At 40.3% G+C, this 21159-nt stretch overlaps 2 protein-coding genes across 6 annotated transcripts in view; one reads left to right on the top strand and one right to left on the bottom strand.

The window, feature by feature from the left end:
- Positions 1-21159, bottom strand: part of UGT8 (UDP glycosyltransferase 8) — a 110960-nt gene that overhangs the window by 35013 nt on the left and 54788 nt on the right. The window lies entirely within an intron of this gene.
- The window catches only part of LOC130361883 (uncharacterized), a 33158-nt gene that overhangs the window by 2713 nt on the left and 9286 nt on the right, over positions 1-21159 (top strand). For 2 of the 5 annotated variants that reach the window (XM_056565529.1, XM_056565536.1), the window contains exon 2: positions 3029-3113. In XM_056565529.1, the coding sequence (XP_056421504.1) occupies positions 3063-3113 (51 nt within the window). In that variant the 5' untranslated portion in view covers positions 3029-3062. Of the gene's footprint in view, positions 1-3025; positions 3114-21159 lie in introns of those variants that run through there. The other 3 variants (XM_056565519.1, XM_056565545.1, XM_056565551.1) reach the window with 2 other exon arrangements.

Genomic DNA, 21159 nt, shown 5'->3' with positions numbered 1-21159 from the left:
TTTGGACCGAAGCCCAAACATAGGAAGTGTAGCCTGGAGTGCTGGGGGGGTCAAACCAACAGCATATGGCAGTTAAGTGTGAGAGGAGCTATGATTGGATGAGACTGGACACCCCCCCTCAGCACTCCAGGCTGCACTTCCTGTGTTTGGGCTCCGGTCCAAAGTCTGTGTATGAGATGGGAAAAAAGGTGCTCTTGAGCTTTTTAAGCGTAAATAAAACATAGAAAACGTAATTATTTTTTAAACAAATTATATTGGTAATATTTTTATTTACCATAAGGAGTGCAATAGCAAAAATTTGTTTTAATGAGAGTAACCATTTAAGCTTCAGACTTTTAATAGAAGTGTTTTACAAATTTCGATAACTTTCTTACCCCAGTTGATTTGAAAACATTATTTTTCCACTGGAGTACCCCTTTACTACGCCCCTAGACATATTCACCCCTAGACATCTTATCCCCTATCCAAAGGATAGGGGATGAGATGTCTGATCTCTGGGGTCCCGACGCTGGGGTCTCCCGCAATCTCCCGCAAAAAGTCCAGAAGCGTAGCTTGTAGCTTCTGGGCCCTGTTGCAAATTTGCCAAACATAATACCGGTCTCTTATGGGGCAGATGTGTTTTGAGGCCCCCTTAGGCACCAGGGCCCGGTGCAACTGCGACCTCTGCTAGCTCTATAGCTACGCCCCGGGCCAAGTCAGTCTTTGAAGGGGATTTCTTTGCAGAAAAATGTTGTAATGTCTATCTTATTTGTCACCTCATATGTCCACCTTGAGTTTGTTTTTCAAATAAGGACTTGCTCGATTTATCAAGACCTGTGTACTGAAAACTGGAATCTGAGTGGTTGTTATGGGCAACTGCTCCACTAATTCTTAATCTCCCCCTTACTGTTTAAGTAATGACCTCTAACTTTCTGTATTCTCACCTATCATAATGCTACTAAGGTCCTCTCTACCAAGAAAAAACATATAACGTAAAATGTCAGGTCACAGTTGCTTTGTTATTCTTATTATCTGGTTGAAACAACCATTGGGCAACATAGCCAAAATAGACTTCATACCAGAATGGCCACTTCAAATTAAGTGTTTATGAATCTTTTGGTTTGTGATCTGTCCCTTAAAGGAGTTATCTAGGCTTTTAAAATTGATGGCAATGGATAGGCAATAAATATGAGATTAGTAGGGGATCCAACACTTGGTGAATGTTTAAAGGTACAAGTGCTACAGCCTCTTCCATACTTACCATTAGTAGCAGTGGTGTAAGGTGTAAGAAACTGCAGCACTGCCCCATGCAAGTGAACGACCTACAGGGGGATCTTACATACAGGCTACAAACCATCTATAGGGTTGGTCTTACCTATAAGACCATGGCACTGAATGATAATGAAAGTTAGACACTATATAGGGAGAAATTATGATTTTCTGTGTATGTGCGCACAGTATTGTGTTTGTAAAGCACTGTCAACTGCAGTTAAAAATTTGTAACAAACATAGAAACATAGAGGGAGCTCTTTTTGTTTGATAACACGTATTTGGCATTTTCCACAATTAAAACTATAAATTATTATACTGTGCAAATGTGTGCAAATCCATCATTTATACTCAAAGACAAACTGACAACAGTTTTCCTATCTATTCGCCTTCAGCCAAATAGATGAGGAAGTCATGAAAGTCACAATCAGAGACAAAAAGGAACTGATTCATGGCACTGTGCGCTCTTTGTTTGAGTGCTTGAATCATCACTTGGCTATTCTATGCAGACTTTGGTACTTTAATGTACAGCTGCAGTTACTGAGAGAGGATTCAGCTGGTACTAACCAGTACAGGGTTACACTACAAAATACTAAATGGAAAATGATGCATTAGAGAGAGAGACTTGATCACATGGGAATCTTAAATAGTCAGAAGATGACTGCACATGTTGTGTAAAATCTTTATGCACATGCCAATTAATAACGTAAGTTATCCATAGTCAGTTGTGGGGATTATTTTGCTTGTTGCAGAGTACCTATCACCAATAAACATTTGTACACTAACTCAGGCTATGTTCCCTAATCACTCCTAATACCCCTCCTACCCTTAAAGAAAATTTCAGAGCTTGAAAAAGCTGTGTATCATACCTTTATTCTTGCTCACATAGTGCAATCTCCCTGCAGGAGAAAATGGGCATTTCCAAGCAGGCATGATGTCACTGAAGCCTGCTGGGGGACAACTTCAGCCCTAACATCATTGCAGTGGTGTGATGAATAGAAGGCCTCAAGCTTTTTGCAGCTTTTTGTGAGGCTCTGTGCAACTGTCAGTCAAGCTCAGTGGCAGGGAACAGAACAGAGCCACCTAGTGGCCGTTTTTTCTATTACATTTTAAACATATTTATGTTGATAATTTTAAAAGCAAGTGTGAATGGGAAAGTGTCTGCTAATTACACAAGGAACACTATATTAAAAGTTTTATTTGGTGACATTTACTCTTTAAAGAAGTACTCCAGTTTACTTAAATGTATCCCCTATCCAATGAATAGGGGATAAGTGTCTGATCGCGGGGGGGTCCAACCACTTGGACCCCCCCCGCAATCTCCTGCACAAAGACTGTATCTCCGGCTTTCTCATAGAAATGCAGGGAGGGGGTATGTCAGCCAGCACGTCATATTGTGGTCGACACAGCTCTTTTCCTGCAGAGAGCTAGGGCACCATGCAGGAGATCATGGGGGAGGGTGTGGAGGCGGTACGATTTGTTTGAGCAATTGAACTCACTGCAATCAGATACTTATCCCATAGCCTTTGGATAGGGGATAAATTGTATTAATGCAACAAAACATGGTAAGGTCTGTCCCAAAATGAGGTCACCTTACCGTGGTGGGACGGTCCAAGCTATTTGGCCGCCAAATTTGCAAGCTTAGTACCTCACTGTTTCATAATTTCATAATTTCATATATTTATTTAATGCACTACAGCTGTATAGTTTTTCATGTTTTATCTATATACTCATGTTTCATCTATATACTCATGTTTTATCTATATATTTGTGCTAGCAGTGTGCTGCTGTATTCTCCTGTTCCTGCAGCATTGATGGCTGAAGATGGATGGCCCGGACCAGCTCACCCTTCCACAACTGGGGAAGTGAGTAGAAAACAAAAGGGGGTTCTGGATGATGATGAAGGAGGGGATGATGACGAGGGGGATGATGACGAGAGGGATACTGACAGGGTGATGATGACGGGGTGATAATGACAGGCTGATAATGACAGGGTGATGATGATGAGGGTGATAATGACGAGGGTGATGATGACAGGGGTGTTAATGACGGGGGTCTGGATGATGACAGGGGGGATGAGGACATGGGAGGATGATGTATTTCCCTCCCTAGGCTTATAGTCGAGCCAATAACTTTTCCTAGGTTTTTGGGGTAAAATTAGGGGCCTTGGCTGATATTCAGAACGGCTAATACTCGAGTATATACGGTAATACTTTTTAATTATATATCATATTTCATTCTTTTAAATAGAACAATAATTATTATCCTGACTGCCTTTTTTTTTGTATAATTGATAAATTTTATTAAACTGGAGTGCTCCTTTAATAGTATCATGAAGAAATATAGCACAAACCACTATAAATTATGTCTCATTTTCATCATTAATTGAGTAGATTAGATGTGATTCAACTTCAAGAGAATTTGTCATAGAGGAGCAGCACAGTGCAATGCAAAGTGTACCTTCATGATTGAGAAACTCCTGCTTCTGCTGAGAAAAGAGGTCAAGAGATCTTTATAGGGAATGTTCCCAATTCTATGCTGCCTTTATTTTTATTATTTTTTGTTTTCTAACTTGATATTGCTCTGTATTTTCTGCTCAGTCTCATTCAGATTCAAAGACTGGGAAGGGGCGTTACGGAGAAGGTGTGACATCATCTGAACCATATAGGCGAGAACTTCCTCCCTCACTCTGCTACACACAACCCAGAGCAGTTCAGTGTGTGAGATGAGCTCTCATTGGTTAAGGCTGCTCAGCATTTCCTGATGTTGAACTTCTGCCAGACCAGCAGGAGTCCAAAGTCTGTGCAAAAGATGGGGGAAAATGTGCTCTGGACAAGTAGGGAGACACCTAGTGGCAGCTTTTTTAAACACAAATAAAACATAGAAAACTTCATTTTTTTTAAAACAAAGTACATTAGAAAGATTTTCTATTTTCCATAAGAAGTGCAATAGCAAAAAAAATTTTTAATGAGTGTGCCTGTTTAATTTATTAATGTATCTTTATACTTGTTTGCACATGTTACATGTTAAACTCAGTAATAACATCATATACAGTAAGATCCTAAACTCCAAACTCTAAACGCGGTGAAATTGCGGCGTCCTGAACAGCTGGAGGACACAAGGAGGGTCCATACCTTCCTCCTGTGTATCAGATCGCCGAATGACTGCTCCATGCCTGAAATCCAAGCATGAGTAGTTAAGTGGCAGAATCATTGATCAATGTTATCCTATGGGATAACAATAATCAATGTAAAAGATCAGTGTGTGCAGTGTTATAGCCCCTTATAGGGGTATAACATTGCAAAAGAAAGTGAAAAAAAAATGAATAAAGATCATTTAACGATAGAATAAATCCACTTTCACTAGAAAGCTAGTATGGCCGGAGGAAGCACGGTGGTCCGTGCGAAACGGAGTCTGTTGCCAGTTTGTCCCCCCACTGCACATCCTATCCCCCAAGTTTGTGAGTATCTGTCTATGCCTTGCTTACGCAAATAAAGAAGAAGAGAAACGTGGTGAGTCTGCCGGTCTGATTCGTTGTTTTTATTCTATCATTTCTACTGTGCCTCAGCTTTGACCAGAGCACCACCACCCTCATCTACATCCATCCACCTATACCACATTGAGTCCAACAATATACAGCAGTGCCGTGCCACTCGCCTTATCTTCTATACCTGCTATTGGCCTATTGCCTGGCCTCTTTTGTGCACAGAGCACTCTGTTTACCTGTTGCTTGAAAAAGCCGGAAAACATGGAAATGGACTCTGCTGAGATGTTGGATAAGTTGGATCTGGCATTACTCACGGGTAGGGACGACGTGGGGGGATATTTCCTTGACTGTAATGTCAAGGAAGATTTGGATATTATCAGTTTTAAATCTCTTGAACACCGTATTACGCAGTTATCAGAAAAAGAAATTGCTTCATTCTGGACTGTTCATTCGCTACAAGCTTATTCCCAAAGTGAAAGAGTGCCAAGAGGTTTGCGGCTTTATAAACAACCTGCAGTATTCCAGGAAGATGAAGTCTTCAAGAAAGCCGAAAGCCTGGATGCAAGCCCACCATGATCACGCGCAAAGGCTTTTGCAAATAGTGCTCACCCGCAATAGAATTGAGCATGATAAGATCATGGAGGACTTACAAAAGACCAAATTGGCTTATGTGAACAGAGCCCAAAAGGAACAAGCGTCTGGATTCTTGGACAAACTCAAGGATAAGTTGTTGCCAATGCAAGAAGACACCAAGCTTAAGAAGCGCGATAAGTTCTTGCGCGACAAAAAGGACTATGACAATGAAATGGTCTTTACATGGCAGAATAAACCCATGAATGTGAAAGGGAAACAAAAATCTTACAGAAATACTACCTCATATGCTCCAACTCAGGGATCGAGGATAAAAAATGCCCCTCCAAATACGCATACTGAAACCGCTGGTCAGGTGCAGTCTGAACAAGCCCTTAACAAAGATGGACAACGCCCTTTAGGAGACGGAGTGTTCGGAGAGGGAGGAGAAAGAAGCGACAGCTCCTTGAAGCCTATAGTCCAGGAACAGAAAAGGAGGAGAGCAGAGACCGGGAGATCAAGGATTTAGCGTCCAACATCATTAACCTCACGGACACCCCCCTGGATGACGCGACCATATCCCTGTTAGCGAAGGGACTTAACTACGGCTTGACAGAAAAATTTAATGAGACGATGTTCGAGATAGATTTGGCAAAAGCCGTCAGGGAGATTAGTCTGTTTAAGTTTTTCAGTAATAAACCACCACATGAGCAGCAGTCAAGATGAGGAGAAATCCATATTACTGTTAATGTTACAGGTTTTTTGTCATCTGATTTTTCGGAGGATGAACGACAGTGGGTTAATTTGCTGGCTACAGGGTTAGAGGATGAGCTGGTTACCAGCCCCCTTGATTCTAGTGGTAAGGCTATGTTTTTTGGTAAGGGTAAAAAATCAAAATTTCCCCCCCCTATATTACAGGGTAGTAGCCTGGATTCCTTTACAAAAGCGGTAATACGCGATGTGAAAGCCATCCTGTACCCCGAGCCTGCCAGCAATTTGACCTACGCAGAAATGGAAGCGCTCAAGGTTCTGAAATCCAGAAAAGATGTGGTAATTGTAAAGGCCGACAAGGGGGGTTGCGTGGTAGTTCAAAGTACTGAGGATTACAATGCTGAGGCTCTCAGACAACTCGGCGACCGGACCACGTACACCCCTTTGCCGGCCGACCCAACCCACAAAATTCTGGAGAATTTGAAAGCTTTACTGCAAAAATATGTTTTTAAGGGTTTGATATCTGGAAAAGTAGCAGACAAGTTGGTACCTGATGCACCGAAACCAGCCCGATGGTATCATCTGCCGAAGGTGCATAAGTCACTGAGCCGACCCCCTGGTAGGCCCATTGTGGCTGGGATCGGCTCAGTGACCGAGCACCTTTCTCAATATTTGGATTGGATGTTAAGCCCCTTACAAAAGTTGAACCCTGCCTATGTTAAGGATACAGGGCACCTGCTACAGTTGATGGGAGATGTGTCATGGGAGGAGGGTTACAGTTTAGGGTCAGTTGATGTCGTCAGCCTGTACACCCGCATTCCACATAGTGCGGGTGTGCAGGCTGTTAGGGTCTTTTTACAGACCCTCCAGGTTTCTGAGGGGATAATTGATTTCATAAGTGACGGCTTACTTTTCGTCCTGTCTAACAACACCTTCCTGGTGGGTGAACAGTGGTATAAGCAGAAGACAGGGACCCCGATAGGCACCCCTGTCTCCTGTACTTATGCCAATATTTTCTTGTCAGTTTTTGAGAACAACCATGTCTACACCATTAATAACCCTTTCTTCAAATTTTTTAGGAGTTATTATAGATATGTAGACGACATTTTGGTAGCATGGTCAGGCACACCAGAACAGTTTCAGGACTTCACTAATTATCTAAATGTTAACACAGTTAATATGCAGTTTACCAGCCAGTTTGGGGGCAGAGAACTTGAATTCCTAGATGTCAAGCTGATAGCAGAAGGTAATCACATCAACACAGAAGGCTATCATAAAACGGTAGCAAAAAATATGATTTTACATTTCCACAGCTCACATAGGGTATCTACTAAAAAAGGAATACCTTACGGACAATTTGTCCGGTTAAAAAGGAATAACAGCAAGCCTGAGGTGTATATGCAACAAGCAGATGATCTAGTAGCGAGATTAAAAGACAGGGCTTATCCTAAAAAGATTATAGAGGAAGGTAGAAAAAAGGCCGATAAACTAGACAGAAGTAACTTGTTAAATAATTGTAACAGAACAAAGAAAACAGGCCGAACAGAAGAGAATCGGAGATTCACTTTTGTTTTTCAGAATTCTCCCATGAATCAAACAATAGAGAGGGCCATAAGACGCAATTGGTTTCTTTTAGAAGCAGATGAAGACCTGCGTACAGTAGCCTTGAAGAGACCTAGGTTCGCTTACAAGAGAAATAAGACAATAGGAGAACATATTAAAAACAAGAAGCAGGATAAAGATGAGATAAACCGCACCTGGTTGCACGACCTTGCTCCTAAAGGGAATTTTACATGTAGGCATTGTAATTTTTGTAGCCAATGTTATGAAACAAAAAACATCAGAATAGGTCCAGTACAGCACATAATTAACGATTTAATTACCTGTAAAACAAAAAATGTCGTATATGCCATTCTGTGTCCTTGTGATTTCTTTTACATAGGCCAAACCAGTCGCCAGTTATGTACCCGAATCAGGGAGCATTTTTACTCCATTCGCACGGGTCGCCCTGGCGCATCTAGGTTACAGGCACATGTAAGAGAATCACATGAGAACAACCCTCAATGCCTGCGGTTTCTAGGGTTGGAAAGAGTTACGTTCACCGGGAGTGAACGAATTGATGCGAAGCTGCTCCGGAGGGAGACGCTTTGGATCATCAAGTCGGGAGCCGCGGGAGTCCTAGGGTTAAATGATCGCACAGAACTGACAGCTTGTTTTTAAGATTTACTTTCCACCCACCTGGCCGCGTCAGAACACACGTCACACACGTCCTGTCAGCTGACCAGGTGGGTTGGGTTGGTTACCTGTATATAATCCACTTTCACTAGAAAGCTAGTATGGCCGGAGGAAGCACGGTGGTCCGTGCGAAATGGAGTCTGTTGCCAGTTTGTCCCCCCACTGCACGTCCTATCCCCCAAGTTTGTGAGTATCTGTCTATGCCTTGCTTACGCAAATAAAGAAGAAGAGAAACGTGGTGAGTCTGCCGGTCTGATTCGTTGTTTTTATTCTATCATTTCTACTGTGCCTCAGCTTTGACCAGAGCACCACCACCCTCATCTACATCCATCCACCTATACCACATCGAGTCCAACAATATACAGCAGTGCCGTGCCACTTGCCTTATCTTCTATAAAGATCATTTAACCCCTTCCTTAATAAAAGTTTGAATCACCCCCTTTTCCCATAAAAAAAAACGGAGTAAATAAAAATAAACATATGTGGTATTGCCGCATGTGGAAATGTCTGAATTATGAAAATGTATCATTAATTAATCCGGCATACGCGGCAAAGGCATATTCGCAAACAAATTCCAAAGTCCAAAATAGCGTATTTTTGGTCACTTTTTATATCATAATATCAATCAAAAAGTCCAATCAATACAAATATGGTGCCGCTAAAAACTTCAGATCACGGCGCAATGAGTCCTCATACTGCCCCGTACGCGAAAAAATTAAAAAGGGGTCAGAAGATGACAATTTTAAATGTATTCATTTTCGTGCATGTAGTTATGATTTTTTTTCAGAAGTACGACAAAATCAAACATATATAAATAGAGTATCATTTTAATTGTATGGACCTACAGAATGGATATAAGTTGTAATTTTTACCGGAAAATGTACTATGTAGAAATGGAAGCCCCCAAAAGCTACATAATAAAATTTTTTTTAAATTTTGTTGCACAATGATTTTTTTTCAGTTTCACCGTAGATTTTTGGGTACAATGACTGATGTCATTACAAAGTAGAATTGGTGGTGCAAAAAATAAGCCATCATATGGATTTTTAGGTGCAAATTTGAAAGAATTATGATTTTTAAAAAGTAAGGAGGAAAAAATGAAAGTGCAAAAACGGAAAAACCCGGGTCCTTAAGGGGTTAAAGGGGTACTCCGGTGGAAAACTTTTTTTTTTAATCAACTGGTGCCAGAAAGTTAAACAGATTTGTAAATTACTTCTATTAAAAAAAAATCTTAATCCTTCCAGTACTTATTAGGGTCTGTATACTACAGAGGAAAATGCTTTTCTTTTTGGATTTCTCTTCCGTCACGACCACAGTGCTCTCTGCTGACCTCTGCTGTTCATTTCAGGAACTGTCCAGAGCAGGAGAAAATCCCAATAGCAAACATATGCTGCTCTGGACAGTTCCTAAAATGGACAGCAGAGGTCAGCAGAGAGCACTGTGGTCGTGACAGCAGAGAAATCTAAAAAGAAAAGCATTTCCTCTGTAGTATACAGCCACCAAAAATTACTGGAAGGATTAAGATTTTTTAATAGAAGTGATTTAAAAATCTGTTTAACTTTCTGGCACCAAAAAAAATTAAAAAATTAAAAAAAGTTTTCCACCGGAGTACCCCTTTAATCAAATAATGTTTGTTATTTTTTAATATAATATATTATATACTTACCCGACAGTAAACAAACATCCCCCTACTAGGGACAACAATGAAAAAATCGTACTGATAAGTAATAAGAAGATCACAACATGTACAAACTGAAAAGTACATTATGGAGACATATGGTATGATACATCTCCAGAAGAAGTTAGCAAGTAGTTTCCAAACATATATTGAAATTCAGTAGAGAATACGTATGTGGTAGAAAATATCATGCACATGCATTTACATATACAGTGGTCCCTCAACATACGATGGTAATTTGTTCCAAACGAGCCGTCGTTTGTCGAATCCATCGTATGTTGAGGGATTCGTGCAATGTAAAAAAGTAAAGTCATACTCACCTGTCCCCACCGCTCCGGACCGCGTCCCGCCACTCCCGATGGTGTCCCTGCCGCTCCCGATGGTGTCCCCTGGCCTCCGCTGGGCTCTCATGGTCTTCTCTGGTCCTCTGCTGGGCTCTCCTGGTCTTCTTCGGTCCTCCGCTGTCTTCTCCGTTCCTCCGCTGTCTTCCGCAAGGCCTTACTGGGCCTACATAGCGATGTCATTACGTCGCTGCGTACGCCGTTCCTATTGGATGACGGGATGGCGTGCCCAGCAACGTATTGACGTCACCGGAGAGGGCCGAGAAGACATCGGAGGACCATCGCTGAACCCGAAGGGCACCCCGGAGCATCGTGGAGGGGTTAGTAATACTCACCACACCACACAGGGAACATTAAGCTGCTATCCGGCAGCAGCTTAAGCATTTTGCGCTGCCTGATAGCACTTAATGCGATGGCCCCGACATAAAAAAGCATCGTATGTCGATGCTGACATCGACATGCGATGGCCTCTGAGACGCTATCGTATGTCGATTTGACATACACAAAGAGGAAAAAATCCCAGTATTCCCTAGTTGGGAACCACTAGCACACACACACACACACGACAGGGACTACAACTCCCAGCATTCCCTGGTTGGGAACCACTAGAATACACAAACACTTAACAGGGACTACAACTCCCAGCATCCCCTGGTTGAGAACCACTAGCATACACACACACACAACAGGGACTACAACTCCCAGCATTCCCTGGTTGGGAAACACTAACATACACACACATAACAGGGACTACAACTCCCAGCATCCCCTAGTTGGGTAACACCTGCAGTGTATACATCCCCAGCCCGTGCACAGTAAACACAGACAGAGCTCAGGCAGGAGAGATGAGGAGCACTGCTCTGGTTTCTTTCTCCCCGTGCAGACCTGTGTCCTCCGAGGGGAGGGGAGATGAGGGAGGGGGCGTGTACTCTCTCCCCGTGCAGACCTGCGTCCTCCTGAGCTCGGGGAGGGGAGATGAGGGAGGGGGCGTGTATTCTCTCCCCGTGCAGACCTGCATCCTCCCAAGCTCAGGGAGGGGAGATGAGGGAGGGGGCATGTATCTCCTCTTTCCCCTTTCTCTGCCCTTGCTCTCGAATTTTGCGCCCCGTGAAAACATACGTCCGGAGGAGGAGCAGACGCATGTTTTCACAGGGGGTGCAAAATTCCACCTCACATCGGCCTGTTACACTGCGAGCTTTGTCGGCCGCCCGGCACCCCTGTTGCTATGGCGCCCTGTGCGGCCGCACAGCTCGCACACCCCAAAGGCTGGCCCTGGGTTGGATAATCTATAAGCCTCACATAATGACAGTGTGGGAACTGCTTCCAATCCCCTTGCCACTTTTTATAAATATTGTTAAAAGAAATTATGTGCGAACCAAAACAATGTTTAGAGTTACCCAAAGCTCTTTCATCCATTGTACGTGGTTTTGGACTAGTCTTTGTTCATAGTAGTGAATTACCTGTTATTTAGCCCCTTGAATTTCTCCCAAATACAAACATAAAGGGGGAGTACAGACACGGGGGACAGTTATAAAACCCTTTTCAATGGAATAGTGGAACAGTTGTCTACAGCAAGAAATAAGATTCCAGCTTTCATTTTTCAAAAAAAAAAAAGAAAGAGAAAGAAAGAAACAATTGGATATGTTGTTTTGACCAACCAATAAAATGGGTCCTTTACACAAGGTTTGATAAATCTCCATGGTGTATTCTCAGACGATATTAACATAGGGAAGAAGAGATTTCTTACTTGTATTTCTTACTATTAGGTCAATTGTGGACAACATACTGTGTGATCTGGAGTAGCAGGAGTATTTTCTCATTACTATGATTAATTCTCCATTTGTTATAGCCAAACTAGAACCAGACCAATAGTAAGTCTAGATTTAACAGCATCTCCTTAGCTGGGCAATATAGCGTCTTGAAATAAATACAATTCCAGTGTGTGAATGCAAGAAGGTAAATTCCTTTATGCAGTAACTTCAAATATTAGGTTTTTTGCAGCTGATCCTTTTATATATACATGGTCTCTCTCGTAACATACGAGCTGTTAGAGGTCATACCTCTTTACTCAGGCATAGGTGTCATAAATTTCCATTTGTGAGTCAGCCTAACATCACCCAGGAGGACCCTAGCCAGACCCATACTAGGAGAATCTTTGGTCACTGTACCCCTATGGAACCTATCCCAATTAGGAAGTATATCCAAAGTCCAGACCAATTCAGACCTTTTACCTTTTTTTTTTTTTGCTTTGACATATATGCAATATGAGAACTGAAAGCTGAGGTGTGATTGGTAGCTATGGGCAACAAAGAGAATCTTACATCCAATCCAGCATCTGGCTTGGTGCACGACAGAAGCCATTGCTTCTCTGCTGGTTCAAACTACAAGAAGGCCTGGGGAAGCAGCAGCAGTGACATCAACATGCTCCTGAAGCTCTGCCTGTGCACCAAGTTTGCTGCCAGATTAAAGAAGATAACATGTAAACTGGACCATGAAACAGGGGTAGGTAAGTATTGGTATAATCAGTGTCACGCAGTCTGCCAGGTTGATGACATTAAAGACAGTTTCCCTTTAAGCGAACAACAGATTTTCCTCTTATAGACAGGCCAAAAGTCACATAATATCAGCCAAACCAACAAACTATTTACAGTCTTGTAAATGTGTTTTATGACAGTACTATGATGTACTTTCTGATTTGGAAAACAACTTTTCAGTACTTTAGTTACAAGAAGTCCTATATGCCTAAGGATAGTAGAATGTAATGTCATTTTGTAACAAAATCTTAATTTCTGATATATTTATAGAACTAGAGTCATCAATAGACCAGCATATACGACATTAGCCATAGCATACAAATATACCAATTTCTTTCTATTTAGGTTAAAATGTATATATTTTTAATAAGCATTATATATTCATTATATAAAAAGTTGGTCTGACAGTTTGGCTAGGTTTCCATGCGGGATGTTTTTTTTTTTTTTTCTTGTGTTTTTTGGAAAACTGTCACTGCATTTTTTGTGCCAAAGCCAGACGTATATTCAAAAGGTATGGAACATATAAAATAAGGACTTATAATTCCCTTTCTCATGGATCCACTTCTGACCTTGGCTCATAAAATGCAGTGGTAGTTGTCCCAAAAATGCCAGAATGAAAACCTATGTGGAAACCTGGCATAATGCAAAAAAAAAATTATGTTCAGAACACTTGGTGCGGGAGGCTTTGGTCATGACGTGACGTCATGCCCTCTCCATTCATGTCTATCTGAGCTCAGTCTCCGGCCGTGTGCGCGGGCAGAGTCTGGACGTGGGAGAGCAGTGGAGCTTACAGCTGCAGGCCAGCCGAGAGAAGGTGAGAACTTCTTACACGCAGCTCTTTCACCTGTCTACAGCCGGCCGGCCATGTCTGCAGCTGCTGCCAGCACAGCGCTCACTCCCACCTGTCTGACAGGCGGGAGCAGCGCTGTGCTCGTCATTTGTACTGGCCGCAGTTTGGGACTTCGGGCTCATGCCAGGCCAGCATGAGTTTGAAATCACTAGCGGCCGGGACTTGTCGGGAGACCCCTAGTGGTGGGATTTCCCAAGTGAAAAAAAACATATAAATATACATTTTTTTAAAAGACAAATTTAGGAAATTGTTTTTATACATTATTTAGCAACATATAAAACATTTTTTGGTTGTCAGGTACTCTTTAAGTTACTTGTGCGCCTTATGGATAGAAAACTAGCTGTAAAGCCACTTATGAATGTTTCATTGTATGCTTGTGTACCTGTATATCACGTGCAGCACTGTACTATTGATCATCATTAGTAATCAATAGCATCGGGTTTTCCTGTTCAAGGGTAACTGATTATTAGTTATTGGCAGCTTATAGCTTTGATTCTCCTGCTCAAGGGTGACTGGTTTGGTTGTATTGCATAAATAAGTTATTTGACAAAGTTTGAACCCCTTAAGGACCCGGGATTTTTCCATTTTTGCATTTTTGTTTTTTCTTCCTTACCTTTAAAAATCATAACTCTTTCAATTTTGCACCTAAAAAATCCATATGTGGCTTATTTTTTGCGACACCAATTCTACTTTGTAATGAAATCAGTCATTTTACCCAAAAATGTACGGCGAAACAGAAAAAAATCATTCTGAGACAAAATTGAAAAAAACAAAACGCCATTTTGTAACTTTTGGGGGCTTCCGTTTCTACACAGTACATTTTTCTGTAAAATTACACCTTCTCTTTATTCTGTAGGTCCATACAATTAAAAAGATGCCCTACTTTTATAGGTTTGTAGGTTTTTTCATACTTCTGGAAAAAATCATAACTACATGCAGTAACATTTATACGTTTAAAATTGTCATCTTCTGACCCCTATAACTTTTTTATTTTTCCGCGTATGGGGCGGTATGAGGGCTCATTTTTTTGTGCTGTGATCTGAAATTTTTAGCGGTACCAGTGTTATATTGATCGGACTTATTTATTGCTTTTTATTTATCTTTTCATGATATAAAAAGTGACCAAAAATGCACTATTTTGAACTTTAGAATTTTTTTGAGTATACGCCATTGACCGTGCGGTTTAATTAACGATATATTTTTATAATTCGAACATTTCCATACACGGTGATACCACATATGTTCATTTTTATTTACACTTATTTTTTAATAAATGGGAAAAGGGGGGTGATTCAAACTTTTATTTGGGAAGGGGTTAAATGATCTTTATTCACCTTTTTTTTCACTTTTTTTTTTTGCAATGTTATAGCTCCCATAGGGGGCTATAACACTGCACACACTGATATTTTACATTGATCAGTGATTTCTCATAGGAAACCACTGATCGATGATTCTGCCGCTTGACCGCTCATGCCTGGATCTCAGACAAATGGGTTATGCAAATTTTTAAACCCTATCCACAGGATTCTGAGATGTACTTGTCTCAGCAGTGACTGGTCACTGTGGATAGGTGATAAAGCTGGATAACCCCTTTACATTAAATATTTTTTTCTAAGTTGTTATTAGAGCTTTATATCATTGTACTTTACAATATATCATTATTTTTATTTAACAAAAATTGTATTGTTGTTATATATATCATTCCCACAACCTATTTTCCTGTATTATGCCATTATTCCTGTATTATTATGAGGGAATATAGACTAATACATTCTGGGGCTGTATGGAGCAGGTGGCCTTTGTGATATTGTTTAAATAGAGGACATAATGAGTTTTACTAAACATCGAAGAATGCTGCAAGCCTGCAAGTGTCTCACATTTAGTCATAAACTCTTGTGCAGGTTACCTATGAATACAATAGGATAGTATTGTATCTTCATTCAATGTCATACCACTGTCATTGGGACATTTTTAAGCCTCTAAAAGAGTCATTTGCTCATATGTGATTACATTACAATACATATATAATGAAAACATTTAATATTCAGCTCTGGCTGCCACTCTCCTGCCAGTCAGCCATGGTGAATGGAAAACTGGTAACTCCCAATTGCTGCACCATTTATCAGAGAGTGTGACAAAGCTGTTAACAGAATACATTAAATACATACTATCTGTTCTTTTCTGTAATAAAATATGGAACAGCACCAAAGACTTTCAAGAGACAAAACAATAAAAAAAGATCACCACCTGTTAATACATAATGTAGGGGACAGAAATCTTGGCAGTCCATCACCAATGAATGCCACCAGCACTTCTGTAACATAGAGGGTGCCCATGCTCAGTCATCAAGGCCCATTCCTAGGCAGCTAGGGTCCATAGTCCATTTTGAATTAGAGCTCCCTTGCTGCCTTTTAAAAATTAAATAGATGGTCAATTCTTGGCCCCCAAAAACCATGATAGCAAAATTTGTTTACAAAAATCCCAAAAAGTTTGCTTTTTCCCTCTTGAGCCATGTTGCCAGCCCGTAGAGCACTTTATGTCAACATATGAGATATTTCCATACTCAAGGGAAATTGGGCTACAAATTGTGGGGGGCTTTTTCTACATTTACCACTTTTAAAAATGAAAAACATGGGGCTACAAGAACATGTTAGTGTAAAAAATGCAGATTTTGATTTTTCTCCTCCACTTTGCTGCTATTCTTGTGAAACACCTAAAGGGTTAAAAACTTTCTGAATGTCATTTTGAATACTTTGAGGGGTGTATTTTCTATAATGGGGTCATTTATGGGGTATTTCTCACAGAAAGGCCCCTCAAATCAACTTCAAACTTAACTGGTCCCTGAAAAATTCAGATTTTGAAATTTTCGTGATTTTTTTTTTTAAATTGCTGTTATACTTTGAAGCCCTCTAATGTCATCAAAAGGTAAAGACATGTCAACTTTGTGATGCCAAGATAAAGTAGATATATTGTATTTATGAATTAATATAACATTTATTTGGAATATCAATATTCCTTACAAGCAAAGAGTTTTAAAGTTAGAAAAATGCTAAATTTTCAAATAAATTTACATTTTTGGATTTTTCACCAAGAAAGGATGCAAGTAACGCTGAAAATTTACCACTATGTTAACGTAGAATATGTCATAAAAAAAACAGTCTCGGAATCTGAATAAACGGTAAAAGCATCCCAGGGTTTTTAATGCATAAAGTGACAGTGGTCAGAATTGCAAAAAAGGGCTGAGTCCCTACATTGAAAAAAGGACTGAGTCCTTAAGGGGTTAAGTCTGTTGCCTATGTTACCAGAGATTCTTTTAGGCTCTGATGCAACCTCAACTGTCACACATCATTCCTAGTGCTTATGTCCTTGTACATGGCATAGGAGGCTTCAAAGGCACAAAGACAGTGCAACAAATTATTACAGCTCAAATGTGTGGAATGTCCACACGTCTTTTCCACGCGGACATTCTGCACAAATTCCGCCATGGGAACCCTGCCTTACAAAGAACCCTTTTATTAATACTGTATAATTATTTAGTATTTAGTTGTTTGATCATTGAAAATTTTCCTCTCACCCCATATTTTCAGGATGGGTATATGGTATAACTTTGGTGGATTTTGGGACAACTTATAAATAATGTCACTGAGGAAAGCCAGGCCAAACAATAGTGAGCACTAGAAAGTCTTCTGTAAAAGAAAGTGAAAAGATGCACAAAAACTTTTTATAATAAAGTTTTGGCAAACTTCCCAGCTAAAGCATTACGGTCATTAAAAACCAACTTTTGACATGTTGCTCAGATGTGTCAAAAGTTGTGATCACACCAGGTCTCACTCTGCTCTCCGTTCCCCAGCTGGCAGATCTGACCTTTTCTCTGCATAGAAGTCTATGCAGAGAAAAGGTGAAAAAGAGAAAAGATGATTCATAAGTGAATGTTACAACGATAGGCAATCCTTTATGCCATCTCTCTGGCATAGGATGATAAACTTACATCTGATCATCATAGACGTGGGGTCTCGTGAGTGCTCCATTATGGGAGCGTTCGTTTATCTTTATTTGCACTGAGCGCAGCTAATACATGTTTGGGGTATTGTCCCCGCTGACGCTTAAGTTTTAAACTGTCATTTTGCATTAATATACTGTATTTGTCCGGTGTCTCTCCTGAGGATCCCCGACAATAGAGGGGTGAAACGCGTTGAGAGTTGATTTGAGAGTTGATTTTTCTTCAAATAGCATTTATTATTTGTGGGTGCATTTGAATGTTTTTTGGTGTATAGCCGGAAATTGTGTGTTGGGATCCTACCAGTCCATTGTTTTATTTATGTTGGACTGGGGGCTCCACACGCTTCTTGTACATTTGATGGAGATATGTTACTTTTATCTTGAGTATCATAATTGATTATATATGCACGGGGCTTTTTTCTTTGAACAATTTTAATAGTAGAGATTAAAAGTTAAATTGTAATATAAAGGGTGTTTTTCAGTGAAAATAAACTTACAGTATCTCACATAAATCGAGTCCACCCCTCACATTTTTGCAAATATTTTATTATATGTAAAGTAGTGAGTACACAGCCTGTATAACAGTGTTCATTGTTGTGTCCCCTCAAAATAATTAAATTTACTTGAGACCAATATATGGCGGGTAATTTACCAATTACAACATATAGGTCACCTGGGTGACCCAAAAAGACCCTTTTTCCCATATATAATTTACTTATCTTTAATATTATACTAAACACACCTAGCAAAAAAATTATTAAAATTCCAGTGTAACTCACTCCATGTAATTGTATAGTTATATAGGAGTGCCAACCTGGCCACTCTTACTGGATATTGTGTAATTCCCCTGTGTATCTGCAGTATACACTAACGGTATTGGAGTGAAATATCCTTAGTGTATACTGCAGATACACAGGGGAATTACACAATATCCAGTAAGAGTGGCCAGGTTGGCACTCCTATATAACTATACAATTACATGGAGTGGGATACACTGGAATTTCAATCATTTTTTTGCTAGGTGTGTTTAGAATAATAATAAAGATGAGTAAATTATATATGGGAAAAGGGGTCTTTTTGGGACACCCAGGGGACCTATAGGTTGTAACCCTCAAAATAATTTAACACACAGCCATTAATGTCTAAACCTTGGAGTCAAAAATAAGTACACCCATAAGTGGAAAAATTCTAATTTGGTGTTTTAGCTCTCCCACTCTCTAATACTGGTCTCTGGAAGTCCAACCTGGCACCTCATGGCAAAGAACTCTCTCAGGATCTGAAAAAAGAATTGTTGCTCTATATAAAGTTGGTCTAGGCTATAAGAATATTTCCAAGACCCTGAAATTGAGCTGCAGCACGGTGGGAAAGACCATACAGCGGTTTCACAAGTCAGGTTCCACTCATAAAAGACCTCACTATGTTCAACCAAAGAAGTTGAGTGCAAGGGAAAAAGACATATGAGTGCTGCTAGCTTTGTTGCAAGGGGTAAAGTTAAAGGGGTGGGGTGGGAGGATTCAGCCTGTCAGTGTTCAGACCAGATGCCGCACACTGCATCAAATTGGTCTGCATTGCTGTCATCCCAGAAGGAAACTTCTTCTTAAGATGAAGCACAAGAAAGCCCTCAAACAGCTGGTTGAAGAAAAGCAGACTAAGGATGTGGATAACTTGAACCATGTCCTGTGGTCCAGTGAGACCAAGATAAATGTGTTTGGTTCAGATGATGTCATATCTGTGAAGTACAAAGACAGGTGTGCCTTGCCTACAGTGCCTACTGGGGCTGCATGAGTACTCATCGCACTGGGGAGACTGGGCCACAGGGCAGTATATTAACATGATTACAACCCCAAAGACACCTCTAAGTTTACCACTGCCTTGCAGTTTAAAGGTGATCCACTAACCAAGAATGTCTCCAGACCTTAACCCTATCGAGCATCTGTAGAAGAGGACTCCAGTGGCAACCTGTGAAGCTCTGGTGAACTCCATGCCCAGAAGTATAAGGCAGTGCTGGAAAATAATGGTGGACACACAAAATATTGACACTTTGAGCTCAATGTGGACATTTCCACCTAGGGGTATTCTTTCTTTTGTTGCCATTAATGGATGTGTGTTGAGTTATTTTGAGGGGACACATTAAAAAACACTGTTATACAGGCTGTGCACTCACTACTTTACATTGTAGCAGAGTGTCATTTCTTCAGTGTTGCCACATGAAAGGATACAGTAAAATATGTACATAAATTTAAGGGGTGTACTCACTTATGTAAGATATGCTTTAACTATGATGGCCTGGGGGCCTTTGTTATGGCTTTTGTTTGTAATGGTACCCCATGAGCCCCCCCCCCCCCCCCCAACACACACACACAATTTGCAATGAAGGCTTACTACCTGATTTAAGGGGTTAACTTTTTTTTCCCCTAAAATTGATTTGCTCACAACATGATCGATTGATGGCTAACATCCAGGTCAGATTTGGTTTGTTTGAGCTAGCAAGCCCATGTCTTTCACCTAGGATTACACAATTACGGTAGAGAACATATTTGCAGAAGAAAAAGATGTCTTGATGAAGATACACTCACATAGAAGCACAAGAGATCTCTGTTTGTGTGTTCTCTGTTAACAGTGCAGAGCCAGAACTAACACAGGTTTCCTCTTGGTTTAGCCACCACAATTACTAAACACGCTGGAAAACAGGTAAAACAGGTTGAGGATGAAAAGCATTCCAGTGTGTCATCTCTTTTCTGTTCATGCGTGGGAGGTATTGTGGTGAAATAACATAATAAAAGAATAGTGATATAAATGTGCAGATTTCTTATAAAGGCAAACTTATATAATGAGTGAACTGATGTATGGATATACTGTTATATCTCTTATAGGCACTTTTTTCTTTTACTTTTTCTTTTGCTATTTACTATAGTGTATATGTAGTGCATACATATTAAATACTGGTATAGACCATTAAAAAGGCCATCTTAAAAGGTAGTTGGACTTTACAAGAGAGGTAAGTGCTATAGTAAAACAAAAAAGTGTCTATAAAGAGATATAAAGGAACTGGAAGTATAGCTAAAAGAGAGGTGTATAAAATTAGACAGGAGGTGAAATAGGTTGTTAATGCTCCCAAAATCGCTAAAGATGAAGAAATGGCCAAATCTGGAGGATAGGAAGAAAAGAAAAACTGTGGCATTAAACAATATGTAATGGGGAAAATTATATTAATAGGGATGAAGTAGTGACTATTTGGGTTGTGACTATTTCACAACCTACTTCTGCTCAGCTTTTTAAAGAATCATAATATTTTTGGACACACCATTACCTCTAGTTTTAAGGGTTCTGCCCCATTGTCTTTAGAGGCTCATATTTTAGGGGAACTTGCCTGTGAAACATTTAAAGACAATGGGATCCAGATGACATCACCCCCGAGTTTGTAAAGAACTGTGATCTGTGATTGCTGCATCCTTGTAAATTAGTTGGTATGACATCTGCAGGGGTAAAAATGGTCAAAACTATTT

This window comes from Hyla sarda, chromosome 1, assembly GCF_029499605.1.
Source record: "Hyla sarda isolate aHylSar1 chromosome 1, aHylSar1.hap1, whole genome shotgun sequence".
NCBI lineage: Eukaryota > Metazoa > Chordata > Amphibia > Anura > Hylidae > Hyla > Hyla sarda.
Note: the sequence above shows the minus strand (reverse complement) of the source record. Positions and strands in the feature narration are given on the sequence as shown.